Consider the following 19,519-nt stretch of genomic DNA (forward strand, 5'->3'; position numbering starts at 1 on the left):
ATTCAATCCAACGTACCCGAATACGCAACAAAGAAGTCTTGCCAATTTGGATAAATCCAAGGTGGTAGGACAAAGTTGTGTACCAAGCAGATTTGTAAGCAAATAGAAAATCAGAGGCCCAAAGATGAGGTCCTCAGGAAGGCACTCTAACACTCAAGCCAGTAAGAGAGTGATAAAGTCGGTTGGGTCGAGCTGATCTGAGCCGAGGATAAGATATGAGAGATAAGAGAGCAGGAGAATGAGATAGGTAAAAGATGGCGAACCTTAGGAGAGATGCCTTTAAATAGTCATGTGTTTATCTTGTATCTGGACATACTCCTCACAGGGTTGTAGGGATGAGATCGCTCACCGAAGTCTTCAGAAGATCCACCTTCCCCAAGGGGGGCACTTATCCTTGGAAGGTGGCATTTATCCTTACCTTTGAGAGATTCTACTTCTGTCCAAGATCTTCAATGACATAATTGTCCACATTTCTCGATGGGCAGCGTGCTGATGTGGTTCGAGGACGTTGGCCATGGAAGTGCCCATGTGGTAACTTTGACCAGCTAGGATACTGCTTGGTGCTCAGCCACAATGGAGTGGAAGAGCTCCTGTAGTGCTCAGTTGAGGAACTTAATAGATTTTTTGGTTAGTCAAAGCATGATCGAACCGTGTTGGAGAACCATTGTGCTGATTTAGGAGTACTTTACCACTAATCCTACAATCTAATGGTCGCGTCGTTTTGTCTTCCTGAACTTACATGTGTGTGGGGTGCGACGATGCATCTAGATCATCCATTGCATTTGCTTTGGACCGTTGGCTACCTATATAAGGAGGAAGGGGGCAAGACATTTACTTTGTCATTTTGAGCTAGAGCATGCTTTGGAGTTAAGCTAGTGCTTGACTAGACTTCATCCTTGCTTGGTGCTTCAAGTGTTCCATGCTCCTTTTACCTCAATAAGATGTCTTCCACTTAGTCTTTTTTTTTTTTTCTTTTCTTCGATTTCTAGTAGCTTCACCTCAGGGTGAGCATGAGCCAAGGCCTCAACAAGAGGTCGTCGAGGTCCCTAGAGAGGCCGAAGTTAGGGGGACTACCGAGGTTGAAGCTGGGATTCTGTCATAGGAGGAAGAGGAGGAGCAAGGTGTCCCTTTGATGTTTGGGGAACACTTCGCCTCAGCCCTTGTAGGCTGTTGACTGAAGACATTTTTTGGATCAAGAAGGAATATATAGCATTCCCAAGGAGTTTGAACTAAGGTGTTTGGGGATAGGTGAGAGGACGGCCACAGTTCGACCCGATGAGATTTGTGTGTACAAGCACAGTCTAATTGTGGACCAAAGGTTTCCACTAAATCAAAGTGTTGTGGTTGTGCTGAGGTAGAACCGCGTCCAACCTATCCAACTAATGTTGAACTCCTTTCGGTACTTGGTCGGGCTTTTTTGTTATTGCACTATCAATGATATAGAGATCACCTTGTTGATATTCAAGTACTTCTTCCACTTGAAGAAGCACCAGCAGGGCTATTATTACCTATATGCTCGACCGATCGTCAAGGTGCTTATCAGAACCCCTTCTTTGGTTAAACATTGGAAGGAGGGAATTTTCTTCATGAGGCACCGGGCCGACTAGCCATTTCCTTCTGAGATGGTCATCCCGAGGACGAAAGAGAGGGCCCCAACCAAAGCTGATTTATCAAAGGAGGAGTTGGTAGCCGTGAGGCAGATTATCAGGGTGCATGTTCAAGAGTACACCTCGCCCTCCATGCTAATATAGTCCTCGGTTGGTTGGTTTTGACTTAGTGTGGCTTTGTGTTCACTCTTTGGCCTTCTATTGAGTGTTGGTTGTTCTTTTTATGACGTGCAAATATAGATATGAATGGCGGTGACGGGTATTCCTCGGCAATCAAAGAGGCCAAGGGCATTAGAGAATGAGGTGGTGGACATGAATTCCAAGGAGGCGCCGCTACACTGCGGTCGTCCGCAGTCTACTCCACGGGGGAGTCATATGAGAAGCAAGTCGCGGACGAAGGGGAAGAAGAGGTCGGCATCTACATGCCAACCTGGAGTGCAGCCCTAAAATAGATTTACAGAATAAAATAAATATTTCAATCATTATTAATAAGTACATTTCATTTAATGAGTAAATTGTTACAAGTAATGCCGACTTTCTTTCTTTCTTTAAATATAATTTGTATTTAAGGCTAAATTTGAAAAGAATATAAATACTGTAAATACATACAAAATAATACAAAGTATTAAATTTTGCAATTTGTACTCTTCCCAAATTGAACCTACAATTTTATTGGACAAGTAATACCTACCAAAAATAGGGCAGTTAATTTTCAATTTCGAAGTTCACCAAAAAAAAAATACTCATCAAAAAGTACGTCAATTTAAAATAGCATGAGACTCGTATTAATGATGATTGATGACCAACTTTCTAATGTTCTTAAATGCCCATGCAAAAACTTTCTAATGTTCTTAAATGCCCATGCAAAAAAAAAAAAGGGTTTGACTATGATGCCGGAAAGGCATTATACTGGAAAATTTATGATCAATTAAATAGTATCATAAAAGTAACAAAAAAATATTTTCATTAAAATTTATGAAAGGTTCTGATTGGTCAAAGCCTTTTTCTAGTATCATGCTTTTCTTAATCTCCCATACGAGTCATTTGAGTTGTACAACACCACACTTAAGCCCTATTTGATTTCACTTGTAATAAGCAAGAACTTCTAATAAGTGTCGGAACTACACTACACAATAGGTGGAAAAAAGTGTTTGTGCATGTTTGATAAAAATGTGACAAAAAAAGAACTTATTTAAAAGAAAAGTGCTTCTTAAAAAAAGCTACTTCAAAGTGGCTTTTTTAAGCACTTCTTAAATAAATGAATATTAAAGTTTTTTGGGACAGTTCAGTTCCTTATTATATTTTAAATACCCAAACTGCCCTCATATGACTTTAAACCTACCTTCTTCTTCTCATCTAGACTGTGCATACCAGAATACTAGCGGCACCAAGGTTTGCTTTCTCAACAACCGGCGACCACCGAAATCATTTAAAACTCATTGGTGATCAGGTCAGTGTGTTATTTTGAATCGTTTTTTCATGTTTTTTGGTGTGTTTTCACGTTGCTCACCAGATCTAGTTTTTGGGTGTGTTTTCACGTTGTTCTCATCGTAGATTTATCGAAGAAGTCAGGTCAGCCATCTACCTTTCAGCCTTTTTGTGCTATTATCCTCTGTTTTGCAATATTTTGCTCAAAATTTGTTTTCTAAGCAAAACATTTGAAATGTGTGCAAAATATATTCTTTTCCTTTATTTATTATTATTATTGATATTATTATTATTATATATTATTATTGTTATTATTATCATTATTATCATTACTATTGTTATTATTATCATTATTATCATTACTATTGTTATTATTCATTATTTTTTCTATTTGGGTCCACTTGGTACTCAACATGTGGGCCCATGTGGGCTCTCATGTGTCACAACATGGTGTTTTGGCGAATTTCCCTTAAAATGTATAATATAATATGCGAAAAGCATTATTTATATGAGTGGGTGAAATGAGGGGTAAAATTGTCATTTATGCTAAAATAAACACTTGTAGAGAAAGTAGCTTATTAAATATCCCTACCCCAATAAGTTCTTAAAAAACCCAATAAGTGATTTGACAAATGGGTCACCAAACCACATTAAGTGGTTAAAATAAGTACTTGCAATAAGCACTTGTGCAACAAGTACTTAGGCTATGTTTGGTGATTAAATGGTTATTAAAAGAAATACTTGTTCCACAAGCAATTTTTAGAAATGCATTTTTTTAACAACCAATTAAGGTTGTTTAGTGACCCACTTACTAAACCACTTATTTTTTAAGCATTTATTGGGGTGAAGATGTTTAGTGAGCTACTTTCCCCACAAGTGCTTATATTGACACAAATGACAATTTTATAATTTTATCCCTCACTTCATTCATACGTATAAACAATGTTTTTCACATATTATACTATAGATTTCAATGAAAAATCACCACATCATGACACCTGAAAGCCCACATGGGTCCACACGTGAAGCACCATGTGGGCCCACATGGGCCCACACCTAAAAGCAAGTGACAAAGATTCATTAGGTCTAGTCCAAATCTAGATCTATGTTCATTGTTTGAAGAGATTGCACTAGATCTGAGTTCCTAAACGTAGATCCGCTGAAGAGATCGCACTAGATCTGGCTCAAACCTCATTGTATTCCTTTATGAAGGCATATCTGAGTTCACATAGATCTAGGGCAGAGGTTGCCCTAGGTCTGATTCAAATCTTTATCATCTTCCTCTATGAATCTGGGTTCGCAAAATAGATCCACGGCAGAGGTTGCGCTAGATCTGGTTCAAGCTTCATTGTCTTCTTCTGTAAAGACATATCTGAATTTGCCAAACAGATCCACTGTAGAGATTGCAGTAGATCTAGTTAAACCCATATTTGTATTAAAAATTACTAACATTTTTACATTTTATTTTCTTGTATTAAAAAATACAAAAGTATCTATCAATTTTTGTAATTTTCCCACATTTTTTTATGTTTGGTTTTCTTGTACTTTTGTTATTTATTTGCATTTATTGATTTACTATAATTTTTGTTTTTTTTGTTATTTTTATATTTTTCCATTTTTAGTGTTTTTTGTAATTTTTTATATTTTTCTTTACATTTTATCATTATTCTAAATGTTTCATAATTTATATTTTTTTCATTTTATACAATTTTCTATATTATTTTATGATTTATTTTCAATTTTTGTGTTTTTTCTAAAATGTTTTATAATTTCTTTAGTTTTTTTGCAACTTCTATTTTTCTTATTTTATACTTTTCTAAATTTTTTCATTTTTGTATTTTTTTGCATTTTCTATGTTTTTTACAATTTTCTATGTTTATGTGAAATGATACTTAAATTTAATTTTTTTCTATAATTTTGATGTTTTATATGACATATATTTAACATTTTCATTGTTTTTGTGCAATTTTGTTTTTATTTAAATTTTTTTCAACTTTTTATCATTTTTATGTTTTCTTAATTGATATTTCTATGTTTTAATGCACTTGAAATAATGGAAAATTAGAAAATATGTCACATTTTGGGTGGATGGGTCATATAGGTGGGTCAACAAGGGTCATATGGGGTGAGTCAGGGTCAGGGTGGATTGTGACCCACTAACATCAATAAATATGGGTGATAAACGGTTGGAGGGTCAATATGCTCAACTACCCAATCAACCCCATCCACCCATTTGCCACCCCTACCTTGTCAGTTATTCAACAATCAGGAGATTTTTCCAGTGTTGAAGTTGTAGAGGTAAAATCTCCTCTACTGTGGTGAAGTTTCTCTCTTATTTCTCATCATCCTTTCCTTTTCTTCCTCTTTTGATACTCAATTGGAAGAATTTCTACTGAACTTGAAGCAATCTTTTATTTAGTCGTAAAGGGATTTTTGTTGTCCAAGCTCTTTGTTTAGGTAGACTTTAGTTTTAATCATATCACTTAATTTTCTTTCCGTTTTTACAAATGATCTTCTCCTGTCTCCGGTCTCCCTTGCATATTCTAGAAAGCAACAATGTCGAGCCCCAGCATGTTCAAATCCGCCACACTACTGGAGTAGATGAAGCTCCATCTCGCCATCGACGACGGTAACGAGCTTACTAAGAAGGTCGGCCTTGTAAACAACCTCCTCTCTCTAATGGATCAGATACAACCTCCTCTTTGCAGTACCTAATCCATCAACAGCACATCTCTCGTCAAGAGAAGGGGAAGACTCCTCGGTAGCAAAAGACCGTGGCCGACGATCCGCTGAGGCCATCTCTCTCTCATAGAAAGGATAATTTTGACATTGAATAATATTACAGTTTTAGTACAGTGACATATTTTGAAGTTCCGTACTAATTTAACATTACTCAAAATTCAGGGTATTAAATTGAAATTTTCCCTATTAATAAATAAAAAAAAAGGTAATATAGTAATTTAAAAGAAGGGTAAAATACAAAAGCCTCTGACAATTATAAAACCCTCCCCTATAGTTTCATTTTAATAAATACTTTCCCTGAACTTTTGAGAAACTCAACAAAAAACCTCTCTTCCGTATTGATGCATCAGTTTTTTTAAATACCCATTCTACCATTTTATAAATTATTTTACATACAAAATTACTGAAATAACCCTATTTTAATTCAATAAAAACCTCTTTTAACAATCATTTCAGTAATTTTACATACAAAATTACTGAAATATATTTTTTGTTGAGTTAAAATGGGATTATTTCAGTAATTTTTTATGTAAAATAATTTATAAAAATGTAGAATAGATATTTGAAAAGAACTGATGCATTAATCTAACGTTTTCTGTCGGAAACAATAATGAAAGGGAAGTCTTTGTTGAGTTTCTCAAAAATTCAGGGGAAGTATTTGTTAAAATGAAATTGCAAGAAAGGCTTTTATGATTGTCAAAAATTTCAGGGAAGGTTTTTATATTTTACCCTTAAAAGAATTAAATAGCTGAAATAAAATCTTTTTGAAAGTTAAATAAAGGAACTCTAACTTAAAGGGTATTTGTACAAAGTAAATTCGCTGAATTGAATTATTGGAATTTCATCAACCGTAAAATATTATATGTGAGTTGTTTAGTGAAATTCAATTCAATCCTGCCTCCTCAGTCTTCAGTCCTCACTGAAGGCTGTGTTTGATATTCTCCCTCTATATAAGTGGGTGGGTTGTGTCTTTGATTCATGAGACTTTCACAGACACAAACACACAACACGCAAAACACTTTTCGAGGTTGCTGGGTTTGGCCGTAGAGCCAAACCTATCCTTGTTCTTCAATATTATTTTTCCGGCAGTGCTCACTTCTGAGCTTTTTATCTGTCTACTTCTCAACTGTTTGTAAAGTTTCTGCATCCGTCGAATTTTCTGGAAATTCCAATAGACTAATAAGTCTCCGCTGAAATCTGTTTCTCTCCAAAAAGAAACAAAGAAATTGGTACGTAGAGATTTCTAGTTTTGTGATTTCATCTCACCTTTTTCCTTCCTGATCCATCTTATATATTCTCAATTTCTCAGAATTTTTCTGCTCTCTATCTATATCTCTAATGGGTATTTGAAGAATTGAGAGCTAAAATTTTCTGTTAGAAGTTCTAATATTGGAAACAGCTAGCTAGCGAAAACGGTTCCCATTTTTTCAGTGGGTTCAGAGCTAGCTTTCTGTTCGTCATGAGTGGGCTTGGTTGCTGGTTGTTCACGTCTGCAAGCTCTGACGCCAAACATCTGGAAACCGACTGATAATATGATAAATAAGAAAAATGAATGATAATATGGAAACTTTTAAACTGGATTGAGAAACATAGCTAAAAGAGTTACAGAAGATATCCACTGAATAGGTTGGTATTCTTTTTAACATTTGTTAATGTCAAAAGTAGCCCAGAAAGAAGAAAAAAAGGTTTTAAATAATTAGTCGTTCATCCAATTATGCACATGATTCAACATGAATAAAGGGGCTAAAATACAAGTAAAACTAAAATAAATTTAAAGAGAATTTTGAAGGCATAGGGGGGGCGTCTCCCCTCCGCCACCCCTGATTGTTTGTGTTGATTACTAGCTTGATTACTTAAATTAAAATTAATGGTTGAAGATTACAGAGAGTAGTTGCATGAACAAGGTGCAATTAGTTATAACTGATGATTAATTGTCTTAACAATGTTTATCTCAGAGAGTTTGTAGGGGTCAAGCTAAGGAAGAGAGAAGCTTGTGAGCTGCAACTAAGTTTCATTCATTCAACCGGTATGTGGAGGCTTAAGATTGCCCAGGGTGGTGATCCCTATCTATACAGCACCAACAACTTCATCGGACGGCAGATTTGGGAGTTTGACAGAGATTACGACACACCGGAAGAACTCGCCGAGGTTGAGAAGGCTCGTGAGGAGTTCAGGAAGAACCGACACCATGCGAAGCCCAGCGGTGATGTCCTACTACGCTTGCAGGTAAGCCATGCATGCAGCATCTACCAAATCTTTTTTTTTCCCTTTTCTCTAATTAAGGCTATGTTTGGTTTAAAAGAAAAAAAGTAGGGAAATGAAGAAAAAAGTAAGAAAACACCTATACAAGTTTTTTTTCCTTTTTTGTCCTACCTTTCTATGTCCTATACAACATTGTGGAGACAAGATCTAATAGGCACAACATAAGTAAGCACGTACTCATTGAATGTGCTTACGATCAACATTCTGAGCATATTTAATGAGCACACTTAGAAAATTATTTGACACATGTCCCTTAATATACACAAATCTTACCCTTGAAAAGATGGAAAACAACTTATGACAGATGTGCTTATTAAGCACTTATTGAATGTGCTTACAACTACATTGTTAACAAAAAACCTAAAGTATTTACTCTATCCTTTGAAAAAAGGGTAAATTGTTGAAACATCCCCTGAAGCTTGGTGATTGCGATCACCATCCTTTAACTTTCAAAAATAGTTACAAGTTAAAATCCTTTAACAAGAGGCATAAAAATGTTCAAAATACCCATTAAATCTATAAACACGGAAGGATTTCATAATTGATATAGAAGAGCATTGACCAATTAAATCGGCATGAATACCACTTAATTGGATACCATTTTTTATGATTGATTGGTTTCAATTGATGATGTGCATCTCATTAATTATAAATTGAATTTGTTTTAATCTCTTAAATTAAATAAGAAATTAGGTTAATTATCTAGTTATTTAAAGAAATACAATAAGAAGGTTGAACAATTGACACATGTTTAACTGTTGAACTTGGACTTTCCCAGCGAGGTAAATCATTTAGACCTATAATTCTAACATTGGGCCTACCACTAAAACAACAATAGTAGGTTGTCTACATGATTAGCTAGTTGGTTCATTCAACACTTTTCTTTTTTTTTTTTTTTTGGACTTGTGGACGATAAAAGAAGTTAGAGCAAATAAATATGGATTAGGAGGTGGGGCAAAAAGGGACAAAATATATTATGTTCACGATTTTTTAACCGACGTTGATCCAAATAGTCGGAATGTTTGACTTGAAAATCGTTCAGGTTACTGGTTCCATTTTATCCTTAATCCGTATCTTTGCAAAAAAATGTTGATTTGGTCAACAAAAAGTTGACCTAACTAGTAGAACTGTCAATCTGTTCAACCGGGATAATGATTTTTTGGTGATTTTTTTTTATTTTAATTAAATTTTCATTTTTTTCACTTTTAAATTAGAATGAACAATCTATTTAAATCAGACGGTCAAACTGCTGACCCAGAAACCAATTACCAAAATGGTTCTAGTTCTAGATCCATTTTTAAAACATTGATTAAGGAAGATATAAATGGGAGATGCAGAGATTTTTAAGGCTTAGGGGGCCATGGCTCCCCTCAGCACAATGGAACTAGGGATTTTTTTTTTTTCGAGGTTGGGGGGAGTTAAACAAGAAAATGAGATAGGGAGGAGAAATAGGGTTTTGAAAAAAAAAATGGCCTAAGAAGGTTTAGATTTCTTACAGATTTTTAAAGAAAAAATAAATAAGTTTTTCCTTTTAAAATCCTTTACAATTTTAGTTCAATTGTGGAAGAATCCACTTTATTATGTTTCTAATCCAGCCTCCACTAAGTAACCATGGTTTTAACAAAAAGTTTGGAGAGGTGAAGGACCCTCCACCAATATAATTGGCTCCGCCCCTACCTCCACCAACCCGGACTCTGGCCCCTGACTCCACCACCATTCTATAACGGTGACTTTCTCTATTTCAAAGCATTAAATTAGTTTCAAATTTTCTTTTTATCTGAGAAACAAACTAGTGATTAAGGGATGTGAAGCTAAAGTACACTTGAATTAATGGACAAGTCCAAAAACGAAGCTTGTCATGCAAAAAGCTAAGGTTGGACAGATTCACATCATAATATCATATGCTAATTAACCAAGGGGAATATCTTTGCTTACCAGGCAAATACAGTTTCTGAGTTGTTAACACCGTTGAGCTTCTATTTATTATAAAGATATCATCATCATCTAATCTTGTTTGCCGGTGTGCGCTTCATTTACACCATCAGTCCTAAGGTAGATAGAAGAGGGTGGTGGCATCAAGTTGGTAGTCCATATTAAAACCCAGCCTATAGCTGAGGCAAGGCTTAGATGATGATGATAGATAATATTACTTAGGGCTAATCTCATTAAAATCGTCCTAAAAATTTTACTTCACCATATACTTACAAAAATTTAAAATTTCCAACATCCTCTTTCATGATACTATACCCCTTTGTATTGAATCTGGATCAGTTCACACTAAAATATTTTTCCAACTAGTTTCAACATGAAATGTATCCACACATCTTACTATGAGACTGGGACCCACCATGGTAAGATGTGTGAACACAGATCATGTTGAAAAAAAGTATTTTATTGTGAACAAATCCCAAGTCCCTTGTATTGGCATCAACTCCCCCAATGTCATTACGAAGTAAAAGTTTGTAAGGTGGGAATAAATGGAGATTCCCCTATTATTTTTAAAGCAATGGAATACACAAATTTTGTGGGGGCCCTTCAATGGCTGCTGCTTTAATATACAAAATTTACCTAATGATCTAAAAAGGTTATTTACTTGGACAACCTTATAGTTTTACGTATTTAATAAAACCATATTATTACTATAACAACCCTTATAATTCTGAGCTGATTTATTTAATTGTCCTTGTAGCCGTTTGTATTTCTGCCTAGGAATGGTCATATGATCTCTTAAAGGGAGTGGAAAATGTGAAAGGGCGTGAATTCAGGGTTTTTTATTTTGATAATATCCCTAACAGTTTATATATTAACCATTTAAGAAACAAAACCCTGAAATGTACATGCATGATTCGACCATTTCCAGATGAAAAATTAGAAATACGATTTCTAATGAAAGGTCAATCAAATAAAACAGTTGCAAATTATAGGGTGCCTTAATAATATCGAAACTAGAGAGTAGGCTTGTGCAAATACGTGAAACTATAATGTGAACAGCTAAAAATGTTGAGGGGCATTCTACAATACGAGAAATATGATTTCTTGTGTTTTCGTCTGAAGAAACAATTCACGTTGTAAAGCACATCCTTATAAGGCTGTATTTGGAAATGATGCAAATAGAATATAATTCTCAGTTTAGGGTAAATTTGCACTCTTGGTTCACTTTTGCCTGTATTTGGCAATATTACAGTTATGCATTTTTAAATGACGGATTAATGCATATTTACATTGATAATAAGATCAACAAAAGTGCATCAATAAAAAAGAAGTAAATTTGCGTTCAAATGGGCTTTTGATAAAAAAAAGCATATATTTCATTGAAATTTATATTTATATTCATTATAGCTAAAAGTCTATTTGATAAAAAGATAAATTTATCAATGCAAAAGTAACCCAATTTTTCAATTTATATTAACGGTTTTACACTACATATTTACATCGTTTCCAAACACAACCAAAATGATTCTACCACTCACGATGGTTGGATTTTTCTAAGTCAAAAATCATTTAAAAGTCAAAACTCAATCCTTCAATTTTAGTATTGATGCAGCACGATTCAAGCACTCCTAGCTGGCTGCTGACTGGCTCCTTGCTGGCAACGGACAGCACCTAAGAAGACGAAGAAGAAGGATTCCCGGGGATTTGCCCGGTGGGAATACTCCGATGCTTAAGTTAGTACTGTGTATGGGGAGTAAAGAGAGAAAACGAAAGCTAAGAGTGGATGTCGCGTTTTATCATTATATTCGAGAGGTTTTAGGTCTCCAGAGAGAGCTTCTCCTCTGCCCTGAGGGCTTTTATAGGAGCGTTCTTGCGAGATCAGGCATAACCGCCACTGGGCTCCTGTCGCAGTCGTTACCTGCCAGGTCTGCGCAGGTGATCGTTATAGTGTATTATCCGCTTGGCTGAGTGACACATCCCAAAGGGGCAGACACGCCTCCATCTGTCGAGAGACGTGGGTACAGACTGTCGAAAGGACAAGGACTGCACCGCCAGTCGAGAGACGTAGCGCCGTCTGTTCGGTACGGCCTTGTTAGATGGAAGCTTCCTGAGAGTGTCGCATCACTCAGTCGCAAGTTACCTCGTAGCGAGCTATCCTTGCCGCGAGCTACTTTGTAGCAAGTTCTTTGGAGTACTTCGAGGTGACCCTCATCAATGTTAGTCTTTGGGACAGTTCTTCTACCCAGGTGCTAGAGCGAGCTGGTCTCCCTAGCTCGCAGGCTGAAATAGCCTTGGAGTATTTCCTTATTGGTAGCTTGGGGAACCTGGAGCTCGCGTTGTAGCGAGTCTCTCCTTTCCTCGCTACCGCGTAACGGGCTGCTTTATGAGCCTATCACTTAACCATATCGGAACACAATGTTGAACTGTCACTTACACTGAGTCAGCGTCCACATATTGCCGTTTCATACTTGGGGTCAAATCATCCTTGATCAAGTATAAAATTGGATTTTTCAATCTTGTTTGCTTAGTATTGCGTAGACGAGCCGAACCGGCACGGGCGTTGTGATATGACTGCTATTGACTTGTGCTTGGTAGGCAAGTCGCTATTCTTTGCGAGTGCTTTTTCAATGAGGCTTATTTGTATTTTTTATATGGGAAAGGACTTTTCCACGACTTTTTCACTTATTTCCCCAGGAACCAAAAATTGCTAATATTATCTTAGATCCTTGATAATTTGATCAGACGGTGGAGATTTCACTATGTTTCTTTATTGTTGGTGAAGTGGTACTGTACTGATCCACGTGCTTAATTATTTTATTTGTACAGCTCTTGAAGGAGAATAGCTTTGTTCAGACTATACCCCCAGTAACGATAGGAGACAATGAGGAGATATCCTACGAGGCTGCCACTGCTGCACTTAGGAGAGCCGTCCGATTCCACTCCGCAATACAAGCAAGCGACGGCCATTGGCCGGCGGAGAACGCGGGCCCACTATATTTTCTTCCTCCATTGGTAAGTTTGAACCAATTAAGATTCTAACCGATAAAAGGAGTGTATTTCATATACAGTACATAAAATAATTTTGTTTAAAAGCACTTGCTTTATCAACACATATAAACAGTTTACAACAGTGTTTTTAAACTGTAGTTAACCCGGACAGTAGACCGTTGGGTCAGAAAACAGTTTAGGCAACTGGTACCGTTTTATCATTAACCCGGTTCCAACCAGAAGTTGATTTGGCCAGTGATCCATTGACTTGGGCGGTGAACCGTTGATCCATTTGATTCAAATAATAGTTTTTAACTGTTTTTTTTATTTTTTATTTTAAATTGAAATGGAACATTCATTCAAACGGGACAGTCAAAACGTTGACTTAAAAACCAATGGTCAAAGTGATTCCAATTTTGAATCCATTTTTAAGACCTTGGTTTACAATACATTTACTGTCATTTTTATTAAAAAAAAATGTCAGAAAGACTTTTACCAAATTTTGCTTGAAAACCCACCTGATCGGTTACCATGATTTAAGTTGGATTGATTTTAAGTTTTTCGGTACGTATCATGTCTTTCAGAGATCATAATCGTGTGCTCCTTTTTATACTAGATTACATTATAAAAAATGATGTTCCAAGTTGTTATTACCATAGATAATTATAAATGTTAAGTATAATAATTAGTTCGGTTTTAGGTTTATTTTATAGAACCGATTACTAATCAGCTTGAAGATTTCTTTTTTTTTTTTTTTTTTTGATATTTTTTGAAGCTTGAAGATTGAAATAGCCAAATGGGGTGATGAATATTAATGATTAAAACTTAAGAAATATAACGTAATTAACTACTGCAGGTGATGTGTTTATACATTACTGGACATCTTAACACAGTCTTTCCAGCAGAACATCGCAAAGAGATTCTTCGATACATATACAATCACCAGGTAATTAAGGACATGACCATTCAATCTCCTGAGCATTATTCAAATCAGAACTTCGGAAGTTTGAAACTGATGATCAAATAATAAATATGGCAGAATGAGGATGGAGGTTGGGGACTACACATAGAGGGCCACAGTATCATGTTCTGTACTGCACTGAGCTACATCTGTATGAGGATTCTGGGAGAAGGGCCTGAGGGTGGCCGAGATGGGGCTGTTCCTAGAGCTCGCAAATGGATTCTTGACCATGGCGGAGTTACAGCCATGCCCTCTTGGGGAAAGACTTGGCTTTCGGTAGGACCTACCATTTTAAGAATTAATAGTACATTTGATCTCTCTACATTGCTTAATTATGGGCTGTTTTAGCATGCCTTTTTGGGAAGATCATCTGAGAGTTTTGATATTCAAAAGATGCATTGAGCTTTTGCATAAAGTTCTGAGTAGTCCAAAGCACGTTTGGCAAATACACATCTTTTCACGTCTTTCCACGTGAGATTAAAACGCGAAAGATGCGAAAGACACGAAAAGCTTCATTTTAAGCTTCCTGAAATCAGCCCAAAATGAGCGTCTCGCGTCTTTTCAGTTCTCCGTCTTTTGGTGGTTAGATCTTTCGCAAGCCAAACAAGAATAGATCGAAAATCGATCTTCCCAACTTGTAAACAGCCGAAAGATTGCACAGAAAGGCACGCCAAACGGGCCCTATGGTGTTTTCAAATATATATATCAAAGTGATCTAGCTCGTTCAATTCATTATCCTTGTGATATGCATTCATGTAGATACTTGGAGTCTATGAATGGGAAGGCAGCAACCCAATGCCTCCAGAGTTTTGGATTCTTCCATCCTTTCTTCCCATGCATCCAGGTTTGCACTACCACTATCAATACTTTCCTCTTTGTTTGCGGTGTAAATTTTATTTAATCAGGTGGTACTCGTCAAAATTCATGAGATTGCTTTGATTGGTCAAAGTTCTTTCGATACTATGTCATGCAGTATGGTAGGTTTTCCCTACGACATACGATGTAATCCCCACCTTATATCAACAAGAACAGGGGTTGGAGGGTTATTTCTTTGGGAATGAGGTAGGAAGAAAGACGATGAGGTTCCCACTTTATATGAAAGAGGATTAATGAGGTAGGAGGGCATCAGTTTTTGGGATGCAAAATTTACCTTGCTAGTGAATGCAAATGAGATGATGCAAAGTGTAAAGCACAGCAAACAAGTGGGCCCCATACAAGAAGAGCAAAATAACTATTCAAACAAAAGCAAACAAAGACTATAATTACTTCACAAACAATATACTACAAGGCAAAACACACATCATAGGAACTAACAATAGACTAGAGCCCCTATTTATGGTTGAGTTTAACCACTTATAAGGGGCAGTTTACAAAACTTATGATGTTCAAATGGAGCCCAGATTTCTCATTCATTTTTCCTACCCGTTGTGGATTTTAGCCACACATCTCTCAATTCATAATAGAGATGGCTCCAATTCACGACGGGTAGAGAGTGGGTAGAAAATCCCGAGTGATTCAAATGGACCACGTGGGCCCTCTTATAACCACAAGCGAAATCAGTGTTAAAGTCGGTATAGGATGGTTGCTTGGGAAGTTGGTTAGCTAGAGAAGTCAGTGATGACTTCTATCACAAAGTTTGTATATTAGGTAAGAATGCAAATCATAGTTACAAAAGGATGTAAAACTGAAACAGCTGCAGAATTTATATCTGGTTCAGATTTGCACGGCAAACAAACGGGGCCTTTTTATTTTGATTAGAAATGCTGTATTTTCCTCTCTCTCTCTCTCTTAACATGTTGTTGGGTATTTATATGCAAATTGAATGCAGCAAAGATGTGGTGCTACTGTCGCATGGTTTATATGCCAATGTCCTATTTATATGGAAAGAGGTTTGTGGGTCCCATCACTCCTCTCATTCTACAATTGAGGGAAGAGCTTCACACTCAACCCTACCATGAAATAAAATGGAGCAAGACCCGCCACATATGTGCCAAGGTTGGTTCTATTTGATTGTTTCTCTTATTAATATTATATATCCTTCATCAATATGTCAATTAACATGTTTATGTTACATTAATTAAACTTATCAACTTGTTATTACAGGAGGATCTCTACTACCCTCATCCCTTCATACAAGATTTGCTGTGGGATAGTCTTTACATTCTTACTGAGCCTCTTCTCACGCGTTGGCCCTTTAACAAATTGATCAGAGAGAGGGCGCTGAAGACAACAATGGAGAACATCCACTATGAAGATGAGAACAGTCGATACATTACCATTGGTTGTGTAGAGAAGGTACAGACCTTATAATAAATGTTGCATATATCTGAAATCTGTTCAATCTTTCTGGTATTTAATAGTATTTACTAATTTGAATTGGAGTAGGTGTTATGCATGCTTGCTTGTTGGGTGGAAGATCCTAATGGAGATGCTTTCAAGCACCATCTTGCCAGGATCCCAGATTACATATGGGTTGCTGAAGATGGAATGAAAATGCAGGTATGCACACATCAGGCTTAATTGAGCCTCAGTTCTTTTTCAGTTTAAAGATGGGCAAACTCCTTAGTTATCAAACAATTTAGATCTGATTCTAGTAATCCAAATCTGTTAGAAATGTGTTGTCTACTCTTAAATTAAGTTGCTTCAACTTCAACTATGAAGTACTTGAGATTTTTTATTAATTCTCTGGTAAAACAGGATTTCAGAGAGAATTTCACAAACTTGTAAACTCAGAACTTCAACATTCTGTTTTGGAATCTGTAGAACTTTAAATCGTTAACAAGTACTCAATTTCCTCATGTCATCTAATTGCAGAGCTTTGGTAGTCAAGAGTGGGACACTGGTTTTGCAGTTCAAGCAATACTGGCGAGTAACCTTCCTCTCGACGAAATTGGACCTTGTCTTAAGAAAGGACATGACTTCATTAAAAAATCACAGGTTTAATTCTGGTGTCCAAAACCATTCCTACTTGTAACCATGTATTCTACTTTTCTTCAACCTAATTGGTGGGTGCTACTTAAATTTGAAGGTTCGCGACAACCCATCTGGTGACTTTAAAAGCATGTTTCGTCACATTTCCAAGGGATCATGGACATTCTCAGATCAAGATCATGGGTGGCAAGTCTCAGATTGCACTGCAGAAGGCCTAAAGGTAACTAGCCCAGATCCAACATTATCTCCAAATAGCTAAGCATTGTCTAAAGGTTTGTTGTAACTGTGTCCTCTGTTTTACAGGCTTGCCTCATGTTTTCACTATTGCCTCCAGAAATTGTTGGTGAAAAAATGCCACCAGAGTACCTCTTTGATTCTGTGAACCTCCTACTTTCCCTACAAGTATGAACCAAGCCACAGTTACATCTATTTTAGTAAAAATCAACATATATTAATCACTATACATGCCTGATTTTCACATTGGCTTACAAAGAAAAACTAGTAGGGGTGTCTACAAAAGTAACTCATATTTTCTCATTCATTAAGATATCTTAGTTACTAAAGAGAATTTCTAGTCTATATTTTTCAAAACTTAAAAGAGTCAAACGCCCCTGTTTTAATCCATTGAATGCAATATAGCGCTGTTGTTAATAAATTATCTTTCACATGTTGGTTTTCAGAGCAAAAATGGTGGTTTGGCAGCTTGGGAACCAGCTGGAGCAGAAAAGTGGTTGGAGGTAGGCTCCTGTAAATATTGGCATGTATTATGCAAGGGAAAATTGTTTCCACTTAAAAAAACTCAGATCCATAAAAGAACTACTGATGGGTTTGTTTCTCATTATCTCAGATGATTGTAGAGTACACAGACTACATAATTGAGCTCTATCAAAGATGCATCTATGTCTTCCCCTGAATGCACTTTATTTTACAGATTGAACAATAATTTGGATCCATAAATCATTTGTGTCCTTGAAAAGAGATAAATCTAATCTGACAAAGGAATAAATATGTTGAAATAGTCATGACCTATATATATATATAGAATTATTTCTCCTTGTCTAGACCATACTAATTAACATGTAGATTAACTTGAAACAGATTTGCCACCTAGTTTTATGATTGTAAACTGTCCTTAATAAGTACTAATTGAAATTTTGCTTTTTTTTCACAGCTGCTTAATCCTACAGAATTCTTTGCTGACATTGTTATTGAGCATGAGTATGTGTTCTGAATTTTTTTTTTTTTTTTGTTCTTCAACTTGTTCTTTTATACTGTGTAGAATTTCCTTAAGACTAAAAAGAATGTGATTCCAGGTATGTTGAATGCACTGGGTCGGCAATCCAAGCCTTGGTACTATTTATGAAGTTATATCCAGGCTATAGAATGAAAGAAATAGAAAGTTTCATCTCAAAAGCAGTACATTTTCTCGAGCAAACACAAATGCCCGATGGTTCATGGTACACTTTCATTCTATGTTTGCAAGAACCACAGAAATGTTATATATTGTTAAATATTAGTTTTATTTCAGATCATATTCTACCCAATATTAAGAAAAAAACAGGAGGTATTCTATTGACTGACAAGAATATATGCAACAGGTATGGAAATTGGGGAGTTTGCTTTACCTATGGCACATGGTTTGCACTAGGGGGTCTAGCAGCAGCAGGAAAGACCTATTACAATAGTCTAGCAGTTTGTAAAGCTGTCAATTTTCTGTTAACAACACAGCAAGAATCTGGTGGTTGGGGAGAGAGTTATCTTTCATGCCCAAATAAGGTATATTTGTAAAGATCTCTTGTTTATTTTTGTTATAGGTTTATTCATTTAGAAGAGATATTTTAGTAGGCAATGTATTTCCAAACATTCAAAAACAAATTAAACAGAAATGTGGGGGAAGTACCTTCAAATTTAGTGAAGAGTAGTATGAAAATCTCAAAATGGTAGACCCAAAATCTTGATGTTTTGTCTCATACGTTTCTGGGTGTGTCTTGTGAAACAGGAATACACTCCTCTAGAAGGTAGTAGATCAAATTTAGTGCATACAGCATGGGCAATGATGGGTCTTATTCATGCTGGACAGGTTAGTTTGCAGTTGTAGATCAAATATCTACCTACTAATACCAGTATTGTTTTAACCATACAGAAGTGATCCTGTTTGAGAAAATGATATTGAGATTAGTTTTTTTTTTCCCTGTAACCAGGCTGAGAGAGATCCAACACCCTTGCACCGTGCAGCAAAATTACTGATTAATTCACAAATGGAAAATGGTGATTTTCCCCAACAGGTAAGAAAATTCACTTAGACAAACGATCAATTCAAAGTATAGTAAAACCTATGAAAGTAATTTTCTATCTAATATTGTTTTACTAATTTCCTTGTTTCTTATGATGTTTAATTCATCGGTCATATACTACAGGAAATCACTGGAGTCTTCAATAAGAACTGTATGTTACACTATGCAGCATACAGAAACATCTATCCAGTGTGGGCACTTGGAGAATACCGGAGGCGGGTTCTGAAACCATCCAAGAACATCCAAAATTAATTCATAACTTTCACAGTTCTCCTTATTCAAATAAATCCATGAGAATGCTTCCACTGTTTTTTCCTTTCATTCATGTCTGTATTTTCCTTCTGTGAATGTGTGAGGTTGTAAATACAGATATC

General features: G+C 36.1%; 1 protein-coding gene across 1 annotated transcript; it reads left to right on the top strand.

The window, feature by feature from the left end:
- Nucleotides 1-6,752: 6,752 nt before the first annotated feature.
- Nucleotides 6,753-19,463, top strand: LOC104585798 (beta-amyrin synthase-like). The gene is made up of 19 exons (XM_088896215.1): nucleotides 6,753-7,006; nucleotides 7,733-8,003; nucleotides 12,798-12,983; nucleotides 13,816-13,905; nucleotides 13,999-14,196; nucleotides 14,680-14,764; nucleotides 15,749-15,915; nucleotides 16,024-16,215; nucleotides 16,306-16,419; nucleotides 16,735-16,857; nucleotides 16,949-17,071; nucleotides 17,155-17,253; nucleotides 17,532-17,588; nucleotides 18,023-18,069; nucleotides 18,165-18,308; nucleotides 18,450-18,627; nucleotides 18,851-18,931; nucleotides 19,053-19,136; nucleotides 19,269-19,463. The coding sequence occupies exons 2-19, from the start codon at nucleotides 7,806-7,808 to the stop codon at nucleotides 19,395-19,397; spliced, it is 2,295 nt and encodes a 764-aa protein (XP_088752341.1). The 5' UTR covers nucleotides 6,753-7,006; nucleotides 7,733-7,805; the 3' UTR covers nucleotides 19,398-19,463.
- Nucleotides 19,464-19,519: the final 56 nt, after the last annotated feature.

The sequence above is a fragment of the Nelumbo nucifera genome, chromosome 1 (genome assembly GCF_055504915.1).
Source record: "Nelumbo nucifera cultivar China Antique chromosome 1, China Antique-T2T, whole genome shotgun sequence".
In the NCBI taxonomy this organism is placed as follows: Eukaryota; Viridiplantae; Streptophyta; class Magnoliopsida; order Proteales; family Nelumbonaceae; genus Nelumbo; species Nelumbo nucifera.